Source organism: Trichinella spiralis, assembly GCF_000181795.1.
Source record: "Trichinella spiralis strain ISS 195 chromosome Unknown Scfld5, whole genome shotgun sequence".
In the NCBI taxonomy this organism is placed as follows: Eukaryota; Metazoa; Nematoda; class Enoplea; order Trichinellida; family Trichinellidae; genus Trichinella; species Trichinella spiralis.
In genome coordinates, this window is record NW_003526944.1 from 19,182 (window position 1) to 37,337 (window position 18,156).

The 18,156-nt window shown below is 33.9% G+C and overlaps 7 protein-coding genes across 7 annotated transcripts; 4 read left to right on the forward strand and 3 right to left on the reverse strand.

Annotated features, from left to right (window-relative positions):
• Positions 1-178: 178 nt before the first annotated feature.
• Positions 179-4,637, reverse strand: Tsp_03656 (eukaryotic translation initiation factor 2C 2). Its single transcript, XM_003374412.1, has 17 exons — positions 4,279-4,637; positions 4,024-4,219; positions 3,818-3,924; positions 3,473-3,750; positions 3,325-3,412; positions 3,016-3,235; positions 2,786-2,956; positions 2,560-2,693; positions 2,298-2,482; positions 2,049-2,208; positions 1,893-1,983; positions 1,638-1,832; positions 1,423-1,557; positions 1,263-1,364; positions 1,001-1,200; positions 792-942; positions 179-346 (listed from the first exon to the last, which is right to left on the reverse strand). Exons 1-16 carry the CDS (start codon positions 4,635-4,637, stop codon positions 834-836), a joined length of 2,730 nt encoding a protein of 909 aa, XP_003374460.1. The 3' UTR covers positions 179-346; positions 792-833.
• Positions 4,638-5,684: 1,047 nt separating this feature from the next.
• Positions 5,685-6,601, forward strand: Tsp_03657 (trafficking protein particle complex subunit 1). Its single transcript, XM_003374413.1, has 5 exons — positions 5,685-5,929; positions 6,015-6,144; positions 6,167-6,240; positions 6,294-6,429; positions 6,485-6,601. The coding sequence occupies exons 1-5, from the start codon at positions 5,685-5,687 to the stop codon at positions 6,599-6,601; spliced, it is 702 nt and encodes a 233-aa protein (XP_003374461.1).
• A 191-nt stretch (positions 6,602-6,792) lies between these two features.
• Positions 6,793-8,697, reverse strand: Tsp_03658 (heat shock protein 67B2). The gene is made up of 6 exons (XM_003374414.1): positions 8,653-8,697; positions 8,043-8,138; positions 7,344-7,470; positions 7,116-7,295; positions 6,903-7,065; positions 6,793-6,853 (listed from the first exon to the last, which is right to left on the reverse strand). The coding sequence occupies exons 1-6, from the start codon at positions 8,695-8,697 to the stop codon at positions 6,793-6,795; spliced, it is 672 nt and encodes a 223-aa protein (XP_003374462.1).
• Positions 8,698-9,384: 687 nt separating this feature from the next.
• Positions 9,385-9,773, forward strand: Tsp_03659 (hypothetical protein). The gene is made up of 2 exons (XM_003374415.1): positions 9,385-9,559; positions 9,601-9,773. Exons 1-2 carry the CDS (start codon positions 9,385-9,387, stop codon positions 9,771-9,773), a joined length of 348 nt encoding a protein of 115 aa, XP_003374463.1.
• Positions 9,774-11,053: 1,280 nt separating this feature from the next.
• Positions 11,054-12,210, forward strand: Tsp_03660 (deoxyribonuclease TatD). The gene is made up of 4 exons (XM_003374416.1): positions 11,054-11,165; positions 11,232-11,405; positions 11,439-11,648; positions 11,885-12,210. Exons 1-4 carry the CDS (start codon positions 11,054-11,056, stop codon positions 12,208-12,210), a joined length of 822 nt encoding a protein of 273 aa, XP_003374464.1.
• Positions 12,211-12,282: 72 nt separating this feature from the next.
• On the reverse strand, positions 12,283-13,846 carry Tsp_03661 (general transcription factor IIE subunit 1). The gene is made up of 5 exons (XM_003374417.1): positions 13,769-13,846; positions 13,302-13,450; positions 13,155-13,246; positions 13,006-13,096; positions 12,283-12,940 (listed from the first exon to the last, which is right to left on the reverse strand). Exons 1-5 carry the CDS (start codon positions 13,844-13,846, stop codon positions 12,283-12,285), a joined length of 1,068 nt encoding a protein of 355 aa, XP_003374465.1.
• Positions 13,847-15,712: 1,866 nt separating this feature from the next.
• On the forward strand, positions 15,713-17,804 carry Tsp_03662 (facilitated glucose transporter member 14). Its single transcript, XM_003374418.1, has 5 exons — positions 15,713-15,730; positions 15,882-15,943; positions 15,964-16,505; positions 16,563-17,098; positions 17,154-17,804. The coding sequence occupies exons 1-5, from the start codon at positions 15,713-15,715 to the stop codon at positions 17,802-17,804; spliced, it is 1,809 nt and encodes a 602-aa protein (XP_003374466.1).
• Positions 17,805-18,156: the final 352 nt, after the last annotated feature.

Genomic DNA, 18,156 nt, shown 5'->3' on the forward strand with positions numbered 1-18,156 from the left:
CGAATATCCACACACACACACACACGCGCACACAAAAAGAAAAAAACCTAGTAGTTCAACATCATATGATAAACAGTATATTAAAGTCGACTGGAGTGAATAATGATGAATCATCAGTTCTTTTCTGTGATTAGGGGAGATTTCAAATTCAAATTAATACGTAAATGCTCTCAACAGCAATAGCAAAAAAGCAGCAGAAGTTGGAATCTATTACAAAGCGGAGAAAGTTCACAGGGCCAATTTCACATGTAATAATAAGATATGAAATGTCGTATTTGGCCAATTGATGGTGAAAAATATTGTAAAAGAAGAACGTGAGAATCAAAGAGGAAAGAAAATTAAGTACCTAAACAGTAAAAAATAAATTAAATGATATTTTTCAGTAAAAATATCGGCAACAACATGCGCTGACCAAGCACAGGAAACAGCAAAACAGCGAACAAACAGTCTGAATTCAAATGCAAAGCGCAAAAGAAATCTTGCTGTCTGAACAGCTTCTCTGCTGCAAAAAAAACGGTCATAAACACAAAAAATCAAATAACAAACAAAAACAAAAAGTATAAATAAATAAATAAATAAATAAAAATATAAAAATAATTTAGATTTTCCGAAGAGGATAAATAAAGTTTGCTCTCAAGACAAAACTGTGCACAACACTAACAACAAAGTGAAACACACATATCGGTGATTTTTCAAATGGATGAATGAAGGAACAGACAAATATAGTGTACAAAATTGCAAAACTCGAGGTAAAAATAAAGCAATATGCAACAATATAGTATTCTGCTTACCAAAAAACAAAAATGTGCAATTATTTTTTTGTTTCTTTTTTACTAAGCAAAGTACATGACCGAATTTGCATCCGGATGTACTTGAACAGCTCTAGCCATGCTACTCATTGTTGTCTCTTCGCTCGTACCGGATGGCTGACTGCCTTCACCGCTAAAAAAGGAAAAAAACAAACATATGCATTAGGGATAGATAAATACCTCATTCTCACCTATCATGATCACGGTCAACTAGATGGTAACGAGCTCGAAAAGCGACAAGATGCGCATAATAAGCCGGCGCCGGAATGCTAACGCTCCGGGTACAGCGAACATAAGTGTGGCACAGCTGATAAGTCAACTGCTGCAGTTCATCTGCGGTTAAACTATTGTCGTCCCAAAGCACATGATAATGACTGGGTCTACTTGTACCCTAAAGATAAACCACGTTTGTATTTTTTGAACAACTGCGCTGCATTCGCATTAAAAGCTTACTTGAATGCCAGCATGGCTGCAAAGAAAAAAATCAAATTCCGTAGGATGTGTAATGCCAACGTCAACCGTTGTACCAGGTGGAATGTTGAATGCCTTGCCAACCTGACAAACGTTGTAAAAATGGAACAATAATCGATTAAAATGAAATTAAAACTTCTACTTGATCTTTCTTTTCTACGGCAAACAACCTTGTATGATGTCGTTTTTGAACTGCAATAAAAGTTATACCTGGTTGATAGCCACGTTCCAACATCATGCAAGCTTCGCGCATCGCACGAAGTTCATGCTGCAAAACCTGGGAACATATATACGTGTAATATTCCAATTCCAGATTCGTTCAACTTGCATAAAAATCAAAAATGGTAAAATACTTACATTAAAAAACTGGCCTTCTGACACACCATCTCGATAAAGCAATATTCGAGTTGGTTTGAATCTGGTACTTCTGTAAAACTGTATAAGCAACTCTTTCACCATATTTGCCAAATCTGTAATAATTTCTTGACGATGCTGTTGAATACGTACAGTAGCTGCGTAGCGTGAAGGATGAGCATCCATACTTCCTACCACCTAAGTATTAACAAAAACTGATAATAATCATAATACTATTACTGCTCATTCTATTCTCACAGCTGAAATAGACGGCTTCTTGCTATCCCCAGCAGGCGGATGCGTTATATCCGCACCCATAAATATAATAGGTTCATTGAAAATGCGTGGTCTGAAAAAAAAATAAATAAAAGGAAAAATGGAAACAAAAACTGCTAAATAAATAAGATTCTTTACCTAATGCTCGGTAAAAGGATGCTATTTACGCCACCCAACTTCACGTTAATTTTCAAACATAAGTTTGACAGTGTTTGAGGAGTAGTTTTCACAACGTTTTTTGCTTGCACACATTGTGTAGCAATGCCCAAGATTGTATCACCAACACGCTTCACTTCAGCTATAACATAATAACAGTAATAATAATAATAATAATAATAACTAATATTCATATAATAAAAATTATGTGCAGTGAAGAAAAATCTTTACCATAAACGGGTGTTTTTCCTGGCAAGACAATTACAATCAACTGTATGCCGTGAAATGTTTGTTTGAGATATTTGAACATCGGTTCAACTTGATCGACGCCAGTAGCGTATTTGCAGAAACATGGCTGTCCGACTACTGGCATGCCAGCGTCATTAGAAATTCGAAGCAACTGTTGAGTAAAGTTTCTAAATTTAAATTCACATTACAACTTATTTAAAGCTATTCCAATAGTGACACTTGAAGAAAAGACAAAAATCACCACCTAAGATCATTTTCTTTAACATGCTGCTGTTGAGCAAAACAGGCAATTGCCCAAATTTTTATTTCTACGCCCGTGTGAAACTGCTTGCCGCGCATGTCCCATACACCTTGATTTGGTACTGCTGTAGCTTTGGTCTAAATGTTCAAAAAATATGCAATCCACTTTTATTTAACATGCTTTTCAAAAATAATATAAATAAATAAATAAATATATATATATAACTTACTCTACCACCGTATAACAATTTTGGTGCTGATAATACGCGACCTTTAACTTCTGTCATTGCAGGATTGATGGCAATTCCAAATTCGTGCGCGTATGGATCACCATTAAAATCTGCTTTTCGTACCAGCGTTGATATTTCCCTTTCTCTTTCAGGTGCTGAACGGGCAGTTGCCTAAAATTAAAGTCAATAAAGACCAAAATACAAAAGAATATACATAAGAAAACAATTACACGAATCATAGTCGACGTCTGCGTATCAGTAAGCTTTTTGATACACCGTTGACCAGGCACTATGTTGCAGACTTCGGGAGGCAGGTACGTATGCTTGTTTTCCTGCCCAACTTGAAGGCATGGCAAGTGCGGATACTTTAGCTGAATGTGATATTTGTCAAAAAAATATTTGGCCACTGTGCACTCGACGGTTTGGCCGCTTTCAAGTTGCAATGGAAACCTAAATTATAATGCAGCTTCTTCAACATCATTAACACAATACTATTATTATTATTAATATCCTGTAAATAAAAAAAAATTTTTGCATACGTTTGAGTTTGAGCAGGTCGCCGAGTGACATTGCAAACGCGATACTTCCTTCGCATAGTGCCGCAATGTGTAATTTCACATTTAAGGCCTAAAAAGCATGAAAAATAAAATTAATAAAATAAAAATAAATAAAGGCTAGTTTACGAACCTTTGATTTCCTTGGTAAATTTTACGCGCTGAGCGTCAGACAATGAACGACGTTCAGCTAAAGCTTGCATTGGCAGGTCGAGTACCTCAGCCAGGAACTCTATTACAGGCATGGAACGATAGAAAGCGGTTGCGGACACATCAATGTTGAGCATCATTTTCCACTGCGACGGCCGCACACTTTGGTGAAAGCCAAACCAAACTTCCCGACCGCCACCAAGTTTGCTCTCGGAGTACGTCTGAGGTGGTGTAAAAAATGAACGCCCCACTGGCGTATACCTTAATACAACAACAAAATCAATTGTGATTTATTATTATTATTATTATATTAAATCAAAATGAAAACCTTAAACTGGGCAAATGACGCAAAATTACGTCAATGGCAAGCACTGATTCATATGGAACTGTTCGAATTCTGCCTTCCATCGCTTCTTCTAACATCGACAGACTTACCTTTAATAAAATAAAGTTTAAAATAAAAAACAACAAAAAAACCAAAATTTCACATAAAAATATTCAATTGTCCTTTCATTAGAACAAAAGTTAACTTACTTGTGTCACCCATTTTATTGTCACATGAAATTTACGTTCAACAGTTGAATCGCCAGGCAAAGTAACATCAAGTTCAATTTTGTCTTTACCAATTGGTAACGGTTCTCTTGTATACATGTTCTTCTTACCATCGTACACCGGTCTCAACATGTTAAAAATACGGGAATATGCCCTAACCATTGTGTTAATGATTTCCCTACAAATTTACAAAAGTAAAATTCAAATACAATGTAACTAGAAAACCACCGCGACGACCTGTTAACTCGCCGTGGACATTTTTCAGGAGAGATGCTAACGTCATAATGATGAATAAAACCACCTGGAATTCGCACTTGAAAATGGTTAGCTCTGAGTCCAATTGGGCGTCCTTCAATGCCATGGTTAGGTCGCCTTGGGGCCAAGAAAACTGCTATACTATCGCTACTTCCAGGTGGTCCAGTAATAGAAGAATGCGAGCTAATGGACAGTGAAGTGGATCTTTGCGCAAGGCCAATAGGATTTTCAGACGAAACAACACTCAAAGGCGCACCAATTGGCGGTTGACCAATGGGAGCCATACTTAACGGACCACCCAAACCAACGGCTGGTTGGCCAAACAGACCACCAAACTGCATATAAGTAGGATGCTGGAACAAGTTTGCGTCAGCTAAAAATTGAAACCACGAATAAGAAATCTAATCTATCAAAAATGCAAAAAAATCAACCATATAAATATACAGATACATATACTGTTCTCACATGCATTAATAAATACATTAAATAAAAGTTGCAATAGCTGTTTTCACAGGAACAAACATCTGAAATTTAAAATCTATTTCACCGGGAAAATATTTGCTCATTAAACTTAATATAAATTAAAAAAAATAAACTAATCGTGAAACATTTGGCTTAAAAAAATAAGTAATTTAAACATCAACAATTATGAACATCGCAATACAATTCATACTTGAAAACTATTTGGATACTGTAAAAATGACGACATTACAACTCACTCCTAATTATATGAAATGTTACATCCGTTTCATTCAATCAATGTTGGCGATTTGAGATTATACGGAAGCTTGATTTAACTGAAAAATAGACAAACTAATAATCGATGAATAAATATAAAAATAAAGTATTCTTCTTATGTTTCTTTTGGGAAAGAAACAATTAATAATCTGAAGTAAATTGGTGAACAATGTTGTTCGAAGCTGAAAATAATGACTTTCAAGTTTCACCTTATCAGTTACGAGTCAGTAAAGTTGTTAAAATGGAATAATGTAAAAAAACTTAAAAAGCTTTAAAACTGCAAAAAATCCAAACTGAAACAAAAACTGACTTTATTGATCTGATGAAAAGAAAATATATAATTCAGTTCACAAATACAGAATTCTAGTTTAGCAAAAAAATTGAACTTATATATTGAAATTGTTAAAATGACAGATAAAATATCACAAAAAATCATGATCGCTATTAAGAAAATAACATTACAAGTTCTGAGTAACATCAGAATTATATATACATAAGTACTTTACGTCGTAAACAAATTAAACCAACATGGTACAGAAAGGCACGAATAAATTCAATCGTTAAAATAAAATAATAATTTTAAAAATTACATCTTTACGACAAAAGACATTATTCTTATAAAATTTAAAGGTTTATAAACAATCATAACCATGTCCATAGCAGCAGTTATCACAGAACTGAACGCATTAAAACACAAAAACAGAAGGAAACAAATCGCGTATCTCACCTTGACTTATGGAAAACATGATGCTGTCGATCAACTTGTAAAGCTGAATTTTTGGCAAGTTATGTCGGTTCAGTTATGCACAAAACAATACATTTCCTGCCGTAAAAATTTAAAACTTTCGACCAACAAAAAGATGCAGTTACGACACCGTACATCAACGCGTTGGAGGTCAATCGATCAATGCGTCCTACTAAACATCAATGTACCTGCATTCACTTTAGTATACTGTAAGTTCTGACGGACTAAATTTTAGAATGACAATTTATTGTTTGTACATATTTGATCGTCACGGAAAATGTATCAGTTACATTGAATGGAAACGTTACAAACAGTTATCTATGAATCGGATTGAGGTGCGTCTGTCAAACTGTAAATGTGGTTATGTAATGTTGCGTTAGTTTATAGGAATTTCAACTAGTAAATGGTTTGATATCGTCAATTAAATCATTTGTAAACAAATTATCACCCATCAGTACTAGGTAAAATGTTTGAAAATTACAAAATTATTTATTTCAAAATACTTCTTTATCAGATGCGTTTTCAAAAGCTTCTGCACTGACTCGTACAAATTAACATATTTTGAGACTCCAACATCGCTCAAATTCGTTATTAACACGGATATCCACGCTAAAAATGTGCATAACTTGCTGCAAACAATATTTTCCGAGGTATCTTTATTTTAAATTTTCGGCCATGAGCATATTGTAATATTCTGCATTGCAGGTCTACGTACCCTATGTAACAAAGAATCCATCATCTATCAAAAATAATAAAATATGTAGTGAGCTGTTTTCAACTAAACTTGACGAACTCGTTCAAGCGCACGAATGCTTTGATTAAATTATTAATTTCTGTTCTCTGAAGCCAACAATCAACCAAATGCAATTTGTAAATTGTAGCAAAACATAATTTATAATTGCAGGAAAATCTTAAATCTCATGACAGATTCTCGTAAGTATAACTGTAAAGAATATATTGACCTGGTTAATGAGAGTACGATGTTCAACAGCTGAATGTCAGCATGTGAAAACTCAAGGTTCATTGGTAACATTTTTGGACCATTCTTCCCATCCAGCAGGATAGTGACGACTTCTGAAATATTTTAGAGATTAATTAACATTTATGAAGTTAAGAAGATTACTTTTTGTATCCATATTTATGGGCAATTTCCAATGCTGCCGTACTTTTGATGTGACTTAAACCATGGAAAACTATGTTTGCGTCGTACTTTGTTGGCTTATCAAAATGATACTGTTTTCGAAAAGCTTCTGGAGTTAATTTCAAAGCTTCAGAAAGCTGCCCAACTGTTTAAAGAATGCATTATAAGAAGAAATTTAAATAAATATAACCATACGTGGAATATTGTAGGATCCTTCAATTTTTCCTTGCTTCTTAATTTCTTCCGGATCACGAACGTCAATAATCAGAACATCATTTGCGTCGTAGAGGGCTTTGAGCTCCTCGTATGTCAATTCATATGAATTATGAATTCCGTAACAATTTTTTTGAATTTTTCCAAATTCAACTCTATATTCTTAAACGCCACTTTAAAAATTACATGGAAAAGGAAATAAAAACTTACTAGATGCTGCAGGCAGTAAGGCACGGCTCCAAGCGGAACGTCTGTTCAAGGTGAAGGCACGCAATAAGACACGAACAGCCGGCACGATCATCGGGTGATAAAAATAAAATTTGTTAAGTAGAGCAACCTGTATTTTAAAAACAATAAGTTTAGGGCAGCTTTATATTAAGAATTGTTCACGCATCGTAGTAAACAATCACAACAGTGCTCAGTAACTGAGTTCATCTGAGAAGCGTAACGCAAATGAATAATATATAAAACATACCAAAGAGCGGAATCATAGCTAACAGTTGCGAAATTCAAAAGGCAAATCAGTGCAACAAATAAATGAAAGCCTGCACGATTAATAATCAAAAGCAGCTGCTAAAATGACACTTTCAGATTCTCATCGGTCAATGTGATGGAACTTCATCTCGTAAATTTATAATATATGAATTATAGAAAAAAAAATTGCTTAATTTCAACTATATTAAATTATTTTGCATGCAAAATAAATTTTTTATTTTGTTTTTGAAAATACAAATCACTACATTTAAAGCAACATCGAATCATTAAAATTCCAAAAATACAAAAACAATAATTGCTAAATAAGCATTTAAAAAACAGAATAGAAAATACAATAAAATTTAATAAAAATTTAATCACAGTAATGCAAATCTTGCAGAAAATAAATAATATTAACCAAAAATAAAAAACAACATATTGCAAAAGAGTGTCACCAATAACATTGTTGTTAATGTTGCAAAATAAGAGTGACATCAGAATTCGAAAATGGATTTCTTTCTCGTGTGAATGCTTGAAGTAAAATTTAATAACAAGTAACTAAGTGAAACAAGAGAAACATTGAGCTGACCTGCACATTATAAGAAACGAAGAATTATGTGCCATCAAATTTGTCAAATCTTTTTACAGTACTCCTTACAGAAAATTAGTTGACAACTTCGAAAATACATTTCTCATTTACTGTTAAATTCATTACATATACACATTTACAGTTGCATATTAGCCCCTCATATTAAATGTTTGCGTATTCCATTTTTTGCTTTTACAAGGTAGTTAAAGGTATTAAAAAGAAATAAAGTAGCCATCTTAAAGTTAAGAATGATACTTTATTACTTACACCTTTTATTACTGTACAACATGCTTGGGAAAATTCCACATTACATTATTTGGTAATGTTATTTTTCATAAACGATTAAACTTCAATTTAAACATATTGGAAAGTGCAGAAAAACGAATTTATACGGATTCAAATAATGGACTGACTGCATTTTGCTTGGCAAACACTGTTCAAATCGACCACTTTAACTTTCTTGAGCTCGGTGTACGCTTGCACCAGTATCACGCACAGCATTTTTGGTGGGGAGAAACTTTATTTTCTTCCAAAAACGAAGAAGGCCAAAAACACCACAGTAATCACAACTGTAAAACTGAAAATCAGGCAACATACTGCTGCCGTTTTATGCACAGTTGCTTCCTGCAGTTATTTGCATACATACAGAAGAATGCGGATAACAAACACACCAGTACTAGGTTAAATTACTTCAGCATTTAAAATTATAACAGTCTTTTTTCAAAAAGTATGACCGGAAATTCTTCGTTTTTCTAAAATACATCTTAATCCTAAACTTATTAAACAATTCAATTTATGAAATTGAAAATGAATAATCACAATATAAATAGAAAGAATAGTTTCTCATTTTAACAACAAATTCGCACTTGGAAAGATGCCTTCAGATTTGCAAAATGTGCGCGATCTGTAAATCACTACTACGAAGACAATAAAAACATAAACCTTGTTGCTCAAACTTAAACCATCGATCTTTCCATTTCGCTTACATATATTTTTGACAGTGATAGATATGTGCGCCATGACAAATTACGCAAGTGTTCGGTGTTGTTTCCATTTTCCCTTCCAACGCTGCTGTCGTTGTAAATCTTCCAGCTTTTGATTAGATTTTTGATCCTTTGATAAAAATAGTATGTGAACATGCCGTACATGTGGCTAATCGACTGTTCAATTCTTACCTGATTTCGTAAAATGGTAAAAGGTGATGCTAAATCTGAACTTGTCAACATATCCACAAAACTTTCCTCTTCTCATTTTTTCCAAGTAACAATGGAAATTTTCTGCTTGAATAATTCCATTACGATATCTGCTGCAGCTAATTATTGCATCACAGACAGCTCTTTCCTAGCGGTACAAGTGGGCGTACGTGTAGATTGAACTGATCATGCAAACGTTTTAATTTTACAGCTAAGGGTTTGGCACTTCCAACAACGTTCTTATGTGATTCTGTGACACCAAATCTATTTTTCAAAATTTCTATCGCCACTGAGTTATTGGCTGCTGTGATACATAAGTCACCTGTGGCTGTAAGAGCGAATCTGCAGAGACAGAAACCAAAATTTGACAATTTCGTAGAGTAACTGATATCTGTGCATGAATAAATACTCAATTCGAATTGTTAGTGGAAAGTCGTGAATTCTAACACGTCCCCGTGGAAATTCCGTACTTCACAACGTAGCAAGCAAACACTGAAAACGGAATCACTTATATTTTTCGGTGTGTATATCGATCTTTTTCCTGTACTACCATCTAGAAAATCTTCTGCAAGGCGTTGAATTTCTAACATTTCTCTTTCAAGTGATTCAAAGTCGTCGAATTCTTTCTCAAGATCAACCGGATTTAATTCTTATAATTCTTCCAAGAGAATCTGCGTCTTCTCAAACTGTTTCTCACTCCGCATATATTTAATGCATTCCAAACCTTATTTCGCGACGCACTGTCAATGCAAAAATAAAGGATTTCCATCATCCATTTTACCAGTCTAATTTTCAGATAAGTCTGTTTCGTTTTCATGCCTTCATTTCTAAACGTTTAGACACGAAAATGTTATTTCTGTTGGCTGCGTGACGCAAAAAGCGGCGTAAAAAGGAATTATGTTCTGATAATCAAATTAAAGAATTCTATAAAATTCTTACCATGAAATTCGAAATTCTATTACAACACCAATAACAGCCCTCAATTGATCCCCGGCAGGGAGACTGACCACATCCATTAGAATGCATAACCTCAAGTCTCTATTCTTGTCAACGAGAGTACAATACACACTATAATTTACTCGAAAAATAAAGGAATAGAGTTCTGTAGGAGCCAATACAATTAAATTGCATAATGGAAATATTCCGCAACAACAACACAACTAATCAGTAAAACTACTTTTAAGGGTCCACAACTCTACAGTACAATTTCCTGGATGATCAAGTATAATATATAATTTTTGTTCTCTACAAATAGAATTGTTGCATGAATAAAAATGAAATTATTAAATAATGCGGTTAAAATTTGTTAAATTGAGATTATTTTTCAAAATCTAAGATATTTTCAATTATAATGCTTTATATAAATAATAACTTTCAAATTAATCGTATAATACTTTTGTATCTTACAGTAAGAAAAAATTCAATGCCTTTATAGAGAGCGAATAAGATTGCAATTTTATACATTTGATAAATTTGATTTCTCGTTGTTTGTTAATTGATCGATTGTTTTGTTTAATTGGTAAATAATTTAGCTAGAACTGTATGGGATTTTACTGCTAAATGTTTAAACTGTATAACTGTTGCATGTTTTGATATTTCTGATAGTTAAGAGTAATAAATTGATGGTATTATTGTTGAAAATTTCATCAATCCGTATTCGAAGAATGATAACCGACGTAGCACCTTATAAACTTATTGATATTGGTGCAAATTTAACAAATCCATGTCTGAACGATCGTAATTTGTGCGATGTTGTGGATCGTGCAAAAGCTGCAGGTAAACTCTGCCATAATTTGTTTCTTCTTCATTTTCAATAATGAATATTCAACTTATCGATTACAGGTGTCTGCAAAATTATTGTTACTGGAACATCAATTGAAACAGCTAAAGAAGCAATGCGGTTATCCAGATTATACCCCAATTATTTATTTTTTACAGCTGGCAAGTGGACTGCAAACTTGTTTTTGTTTATTAAAAAATTATCAGTTCAGTTTACTTCGAAATTACCATGCTTCGGTATGTGATTGATTTTTTCAAATATATTTTCAGGTATACATCCACATGATGCAAAATATTTCAATGACGAAAGTATTGCTGAATTGGAGAAGCTTGCACTGGAACCAGAATGTGTGGCAATTGGTGAATGCGGCTTGGATTTCAATCGTAACTTTTCACCTCAAGAAAATCAACTGACAGCATTTGAAGCTCAAGTATGGAGTTCTGTTAGGGCAAGGAGCGTTCTTAAAATACGAGTTCCAGGTACAGTTGGCGTGCAAGTTGAAAAAGACAATTTTCATTCATGAGCGTGATGCGCACTCAGCTCTAGTTGAAATTTTAAAAAAATATTCGTTACTTATACCGTATGCTGTGGTGCACTGTTTCACGGGAACGGCGGAGCAAGCGAAAACATATTTGGACATGGGACTTTACATCGGGCTTACAGGTCTACAAAAATCATGATTCTATATTTAAATTTATACTTTCTGCAATTATAGGATCATTGTGGAAAGACAAGTTGGAATTCGGAGTACAGTACGCTTTGCGACAAGGTATAATTCCTTTGAATCGACTGTTGGTAGAGACGGATTCGCCGTATATGTATCCGAATATCAAGGCGAAAAAGTTGCAAAGGGAAGTGAAAGAGAAAGTTTCACCTCATGCACTCCAGTTTCTACACCACTGTAGCTTTCAGAGAAATGAACCTTGTGCACTACCTACTGTAGTTGAACTTATTGCAGCATTCAGTGGCGCATCTGTGGATGACGTGGCTATAAATACAACACTGAATGCTGTACGTTTATTCGGTCTAACTTCTGAATGAGCAGAAGAAATGTTACCTTAGGGAGTAGACGGCGTTTTGAATAAAAAGAAAAAAAAAGACGCATAACATTCGTTAATCGACGTAATAGTTGCTGAACGCTTGCTGCGTAATGCGAACATAATTTTGTTTCTCTTCTTCAGTCATGGTGTTTACCAGTGAAGGATTACTCATCAATTCTTCTAATGTAATTGGTCTACCTTGTACAGTAACCTTCAGTTCCTCCTCTTCCTCAACGAATTCGTCATCACTGTCCTCATCGTTAGCATCCGTTTTGTCTTGAACAGCAAACGCAGAAAAAGATGAACTGGAAGGAAAGGAAAAGTTGCTTCTACTTTCATGCACTAATAGTTTTTTCACAATATCATCGCCACGATCCACATGCTGAACTGATGCGTTCTGTTGTCCGGCGCTGATATCTGGTAAACCAGCTGCTGAACCACGAATGGTACTGTTTTGCAACCACGCTGGTATTTCTTTCTGAACTACTTTCGACCCTGCTTTGCTGTCCGTAATGATTAGTGTGTTCGGCGTTTCTGTACTGCTAGAACCAATTTCAAAGCCCCGCTGTCGTGCAGTTAAATCTACGCGTTTAGATGAATTTTCCCGCGCTTGGCGCAGCTTCGATGGTGGTTCTGGCTCTAGCAAATGACGTGCCAATTGAACACCTTGCAGCGATCGCAAAATCTCAAACACAGGCCAAAGTTGTTCATTAAATTTCGCCAGACCAGATCTGTGCAAACAGATTAAAAAGCATTTCACAAAAATTCTACAAACCACAGAATAATGTTCGTTCACCTTGATAATTCTACTTCTGTTGGAAGCTCATTCTCTTCTACGATACTGTAACAGAAAATGCATTTCATATTCTCCCCGTTCCAAATTAAATCTATTCGTTCAAAATTTAAAAAAATATTAAGATTGACAAAATATGATATTGCACTTACTAATATCTAAGTCGGAATAAAGTTTGTCGCAAGATGTACATTTAAACGAAGAACGATTGGTAACAGATTTTTGTTGAGATTCTAAACGCTTTCTAAATTAAAAACAAATAAATAAAAACGCCATATTCACACCATTCTCATACTAACCTCATATTCTCCAACTTGTACTTAATCATTGTAATAAAAGATGGATAGCAAATGTAATAGTAGTTAAATCGTAATGGACGACCTTCTGGACGAGGTTCCAATTCTTGGCGTTCTTTTATTATTTTGTCGGTTTTCAAAGAAAGCAAAAACTAAAATATTGAGATCGTTATGAACACTAATTGTAAAGAAATGTAAAACTAACATGTGAAAAATATGAACTGTTTATCACATTCGACAAAAATTAATTTCTCCTTTCATTTGATAAAAAGGCAGTAGTGAATAAAAACTAATTATTAAAAGAATAATAACTAAATAGTTAATAATAACAAAAATATTAAAAATCATAATTTCTTGACAAAGCATCGACTAAAAACATTCGAAAAAATATATAAAATTATTACACCACAAAATAATATTCCTTGTTCATTAATCAGCTACAGCACAGCAATTAAGAATTCGAAACTTACTACTCTTAATTGTTTTGGATCAAACTTTAACAAATCTCTCAATTCTTCTTCTCGCATACTCACATTGCGAATCAACATGTCAATAATCAAACCTAACAGTTCGAAGAAAATATACATTTTATAGAGTCATCATTCAAATCAGATAAAAACAGATACAATACAATACAATACAATACAATCATTCCGTACCACATTCAGGACCATAAAAAGCTCGAGTAATCATACGAGTCAGCCTGAGCATTGAATCAGGAATTTCATCCAGAAGACGAACCTCACCTTTTGACATTTCTATCTTCTTTCAAGAAAAAATAACATTAACAACAAAACCTATGAAAAGAAATAAAAATACAAAATAAAATCATTTCATAAATATTAATAACACTGATAAAAACAGAAATATACAGAGAATTTTAACTTTACAACACAGTTAAGTAAGCAACATTTAAATGCAGTATGTAAAATAAGAGTTCTACAGTAAACAACTACTTTAAAGAAATTCAAGTTTATTTTGTATACAGTAGAATATATTATAAATAGAAATAGAGAATGAGAAACATTTATCAATTTATCTTTTGTTGGAAAATACTCTAAATATAAATATATTATTTTTCGCAAACAATTAAATTTAAACATATTCCAAAGTTTACAAAACAAAATTTCTACGTATTTAAATAATGGCACAATTTGTTGAAACTTACCACTTTAATTGCCTTCAATTCGATGTACGCTTGCATCAGTATTATGCACAGCATATCATCTGACATATTGAAAGAAACTCTATTTTCTTCCCAAAACGAAGATGACCAAAAACAACAACCCTGATCCAACCACCAGAGTAATCACAATTGTAAAACTGAAAATCAGGCAACAAACTACTGGTGTTTTAGGCACAGTTGCTTGCTGCAGTCATGTGCATGCAGGCAGAAGCATGCGCATAATAAATACACCAGTGTTAGTTTAAATTATTTCAGCATTTCAAATTATAACAGTCTTTTTTTTCCAACAATATGCGTTATATTAGAATTCTTCTTTTTTCTAAAATACATCGTATTTGAAAAGTGTTCCAAACATTCTAATAAAGAAATTGCAAGCAGAAAATCTAACAGTCCGTTGAACGTTCTGGTCATTGCATGATTTCAAGAAAAATGACCTCCAAGTTCAATCGATAAAATGTACGCCTATCTGACTAGTTTGCTTGAATTTTGCGACAGCTTGGCATTTGTTCTTGTTTAAAGTGGAGTATTTTCCGTTTATAACATGATTAAAAATCGACTTCACTCTTGAAAATAAGTTTTTCCTCAAATAAGCACACAAGTATTATTGAATTTATAAATTTAGAAGCACTCGATAAAAAAAAACTAGCAGCCGTGTGTAAATTTTTCTGCTTTACACCAATTGATAAATGTTGATTATAAAAAATTTACTTTTGGAATGTTGTAAATGTTGTAAAACAGTAAACATTAAAATTATAAAAATACTCACTCTCTGAAGAAGTAATTTGTGAAAATATTTCTATTATAATTGATAATAACCGGAGATTAGCTGCCTAATCAAAGTATTAAGATTTGCATTGGATTTCCACTTTTCTGAGCTAAAAAATTTTGCAAAAACAATTATGCGCTATATTTGGTTTTGTTTACATGTATTAACCTAAAATGTCATATATTTAAAATAAATTGTGAGTTCGAACCTTCCTATGCAAATTTATGATACACTTGTATATTACTAATTTCATTATATGATAAGATGTAAGTAATCTTAAAATAAAATTACAACAATTCATGCATAATTGACAACTCCTGCATTAGGATAATAAAAATAATTTAAAAAGAAATGTTTTTTTCTAGAAGTCATTCTTCCTTATTTCATTAGTCTTTTCTAGGAGCTGTCGAAACAAGCTTGTTATAGAACAATTTCTCAATTTTCAATGATTACATTCGAGAAATGTGCATCGAGAATTTGGTAAATAAAATAGTCGACAATAATTTGTGAATAAGGCACATTGAGAAACGTGTTTTTCAATCTTGATCAGTAAAAATTAACATCTTACGTAATCGACACAACATATCGTATCATATACGATGATCGAAATGGATCATTTGCTATTTTCTAGGTTCCTGTTCTTCATTTAGGCGAATCCAGAATAGCGCTGAGGCGACGGCCAGTGCTGCAACAGTTTATTAATTTACTTATAGCAGTAAAATTCAAAATCAAACATACTTTTGTCGTTCAATTTCATCAATTGACAAAACGTACTACGCGCATAAAGAAGAAAATTTTGCAAACATTTCTACTGCAACATTTGCATTGTTAACACAAATGTGCTCATTTAAATTGCCATTTTTGAAAAAATTCACATTGCCAACATGGAAATGGACAAATTTAATGCTCACCGTTTTAATGGTTAGTGCAGGAGGGTCTTTTCAACTTTACAATTTCGGTGTAGTAAATTTACCGCACATGACAATTCAAAGATGGATAAATGAAACATTTGCATCAAGGACTGGAAGTCTAATGCCTGCTGCACAGCTGGATGCATTTTGGTCAGCGTTGGTGAGTTCTGTTTCTTTGGGTGCTTTCATTGGAAGTTTATGTGTTTGCCCACTTGCTGAGAGATTCGGTCGGAAAAGCAGTCTTTTATTTATTTCTTGGCTGAATGTTTTCGGATGTTCGCTAATTGCCATCTGCAAACTAATCCATGCACCTGAATCGCTTTTTATAGGTCGCTTAATAATCGGTATGCAATTCATTTTACAAAAATGTCAAATTTCAAATTTACATTTACTTTTTCTAGGATTTTGCATGGGCGTCATATCTGGAATTGCACCATTATATTTGACCGAAATTGCGCCATCTTCGCTTCGTGGTGCCGTAGGAAGCTGCCATCAGACATTTATCTTATTGGGTGATTGTTTGTCACTTCTGATTCCACTTCCATCAGTACTGGGTAGTGAGCAAAACTGGCCATTGGCGTTCAGCTTCACCGCCATTCTTGGCTTAGCATTGGCCCTGTATTTACCGCTAACTCATGAAAGCTCAACTTGGTTGTTTATCAAGCGTAACAATAAAGAAGCCGCTTTTCGGTCCATTGATTTCTTCATCAAAGATTCAAAAATAGCCAATGAAAAACGAGAACAACTAGAACGAGAACATCAAATGATAAGATACTTTCAAAGGAAAAAAAAAGAACAATCAAAATCCAAGCTTTACAATTTGTTCCATCGATCAGAGCTTCTCACTCCACTCAAAGTGGTCGTCGTCGTTATTTTCGCCCAACAATTTACCGCCGGTCCAGCTATTTTTTCATACTCTACGGATTTATTTGTTACAGTAAGTATCGGATTTTATTTTATTTTTACTTTAGCAGTCATTCATTGGATTATAGGCAAAATTATCATTGCCAGTTGCCCAATACAGCACTCTGGCGTTGGGAATCATGTGCTTCTTCACTGCATTGCCAGCGTCATATTTAATTGAGAAAATTGGTCGTCGAAAACTGTACTTGGTTCAACTTATCGGCTGCTTCATCAGCATGCTGCTCATCTCTATTTTCATGATGCTGCAAACACATGGTCACACTGAGTGGACATCTTACGGAATAATTGGAGCTGGACTGCTTTACATGGCTGTATATGGCGTCGGTTCATCAATTCCATGGATCATTAGCGCTGAATTGTTCACAGAAGATTACAGGTCAATTGCCGTTTCCATAAGCACAGCACTGACTTGGCTGCTCAGCTTTGTCAGCACTCTGCTTTTCCTGCCTCTGAAGGACGCCATTGGCGGACACTTGTGCTTGTTGCCATTTTTGCTCGGCTTAGGAATATTCACTGCACTGATCAGCGTCCTTTTACCAGAGACGAAGAACAAAACTATCGAAGAGGTGTTACGGGATTTTCGACGTCGCCGTCAGAGTCTCAGCTCTTTCGGGTCGATCGTCAGTCTCGGTATAATTGGTCAAGAACCACAAATATCAACAACACTGGAACCAAAATCTTCCTCCATTTCCATTATCGCACAACAAGCAAAATCTTGATTACATTACCACTTTTCTTCAAATCCTTTCTACCAGACGATTGATATCTTCATTCGATCATACAATTTGCACCAGTTGATTCTGTTTATTCAAAATTTAATTTCTTTTGTAAAACAATTTGTCAATTTTGTTACCAATCCGTATAATGAATCTCTTCAATTCACTGTCTCAACACAACAACTGCTGTAAAATAAAATCAACTCCACAATTTTATTTTATAAGTTGAATATAATTAATAATCGCACAATAAATACCCTTCACAAATAGTAACATGTAATTGAATTTCAAATACGTAGGAAAGATACTGAATGAGACATTGTTGTCGTCAAATAACGGCTAAGTACTATTAGAC

Excerpts from the sequence above, each read along its gene's own strand:
- Tsp_03656 (XM_003374412.1), bottom strand. The coding sequence starts at position 4,637 with ATGCAGTTTGGTGGTCTGTTTGGCCAACCAGCCGTTGGTTTGGGTGGT. Across the intron at positions 2,209-2,297 it reads AGGAAAAACACCCGTTTATG|CTGAAGTGAAGCGTGTTGGT; the intron begins GTAAAGATTTTT and ends ATTATGTTATAG. Across the intron at positions 1,365-1,422 it reads CCGTAGAAAAGAAAGATCAA|GTTGGCAAGGCATTCAACAT; the intron begins GTAGAAGTTTTA and ends AACGTTTGTCAG.
- Tsp_03657 (XM_003374413.1), top strand. The coding sequence starts at position 5,685 with ATGTCCATAGCAGCAGTTATCACAGAACTGAACGCATTAAAACACAAA. Across the intron at positions 6,241-6,293 it reads TTATCACCCATCAGTACTAG|ATGCGTTTTCAAAAGCTTCT; the intron begins GTAAAATGTTTG and ends CTTCTTTATCAG. Across the intron at positions 6,430-6,484 it reads TGCAAACAATATTTTCCGAG|GTCTACGTACCCTATGTAAC; the intron begins GTATCTTTATTT and ends TCTGCATTGCAG.
- Tsp_03658 (XM_003374414.1), bottom strand. The coding sequence starts at position 8,697 with ATGCTGTGCGTGATACTGGTGCAAGCGTACACCGAGCTCAAGAAA. Across the intron at positions 7,471-8,042 it reads GTGACACTCTTTTGCAATAT|GTTGCTCTACTTAACAAATT; the intron begins GTTGTTTTTTAT and ends TTTAAAATACAG. Across the intron at positions 7,066-7,115 it reads AGGATCCTACAATATTCCAC|TTGGGCAGCTTTCTGAAGCT; the intron begins GTATGGTTATAT and ends TTCTTTAAACAG.
- Tsp_03659 (XM_003374415.1), top strand. The coding sequence starts at position 9,385 with ATGGTAAAAGGTGATGCTAAATCTGAACTTGTCAACATATCCACAAAA. Across the intron at positions 9,560-9,600 it reads AGCGGTACAAGTGGGCGTAC|CTAAGGGTTTGGCACTTCCA; the intron begins GTGTAGATTGAA and ends TTAATTTTACAG.
- Tsp_03660 (XM_003374416.1), top strand. The coding sequence starts at position 11,054 with ATGATAACCGACGTAGCACCTTATAAACTTATTGATATTGGTGCAAAT. Across the intron at positions 11,166-11,231 it reads GGATCGTGCAAAAGCTGCAG|GTGTCTGCAAAATTATTGTT; the intron begins GTAAACTCTGCC and ends TATCGATTACAG. Across the intron at positions 11,406-11,438 it reads TTCGAAATTACCATGCTTCG|GTATACATCCACATGATGCA; the intron begins GTATGTGATTGA and ends ATATATTTTCAG.
- Tsp_03661 (XM_003374417.1), bottom strand. The coding sequence starts at position 13,846 with ATGTTGATTCGCAATGTGAGTATGCGAGAAGAAGAATTGAGAGATTTG. Across the intron at positions 13,247-13,301 it reads TACAAGTTGGAGAATATGAG|AAAGCGTTTAGAATCTCAAC; the intron begins GTTAGTATGAGA and ends TTTTTAATTTAG. Across the intron at positions 13,097-13,154 it reads TTATTCCGACTTAGATATTA|ATTTAATTTGGAACGGGGAG; the intron begins GTAAGTGCAATA and ends TTGAACGAATAG.
- Tsp_03662 (XM_003374418.1), top strand. Across the intron at positions 16,506-16,562 it reads TATAGGTCGCTTAATAATCG|GATTTTGCATGGGCGTCATA; the intron begins GTATGCAATTCA and ends TACTTTTTCTAG. Across the intron at positions 17,099-17,153 it reads CTACGGATTTATTTGTTACA|GCAAAATTATCATTGCCAGT; the intron begins GTAAGTATCGGA and ends ATTGGATTATAG.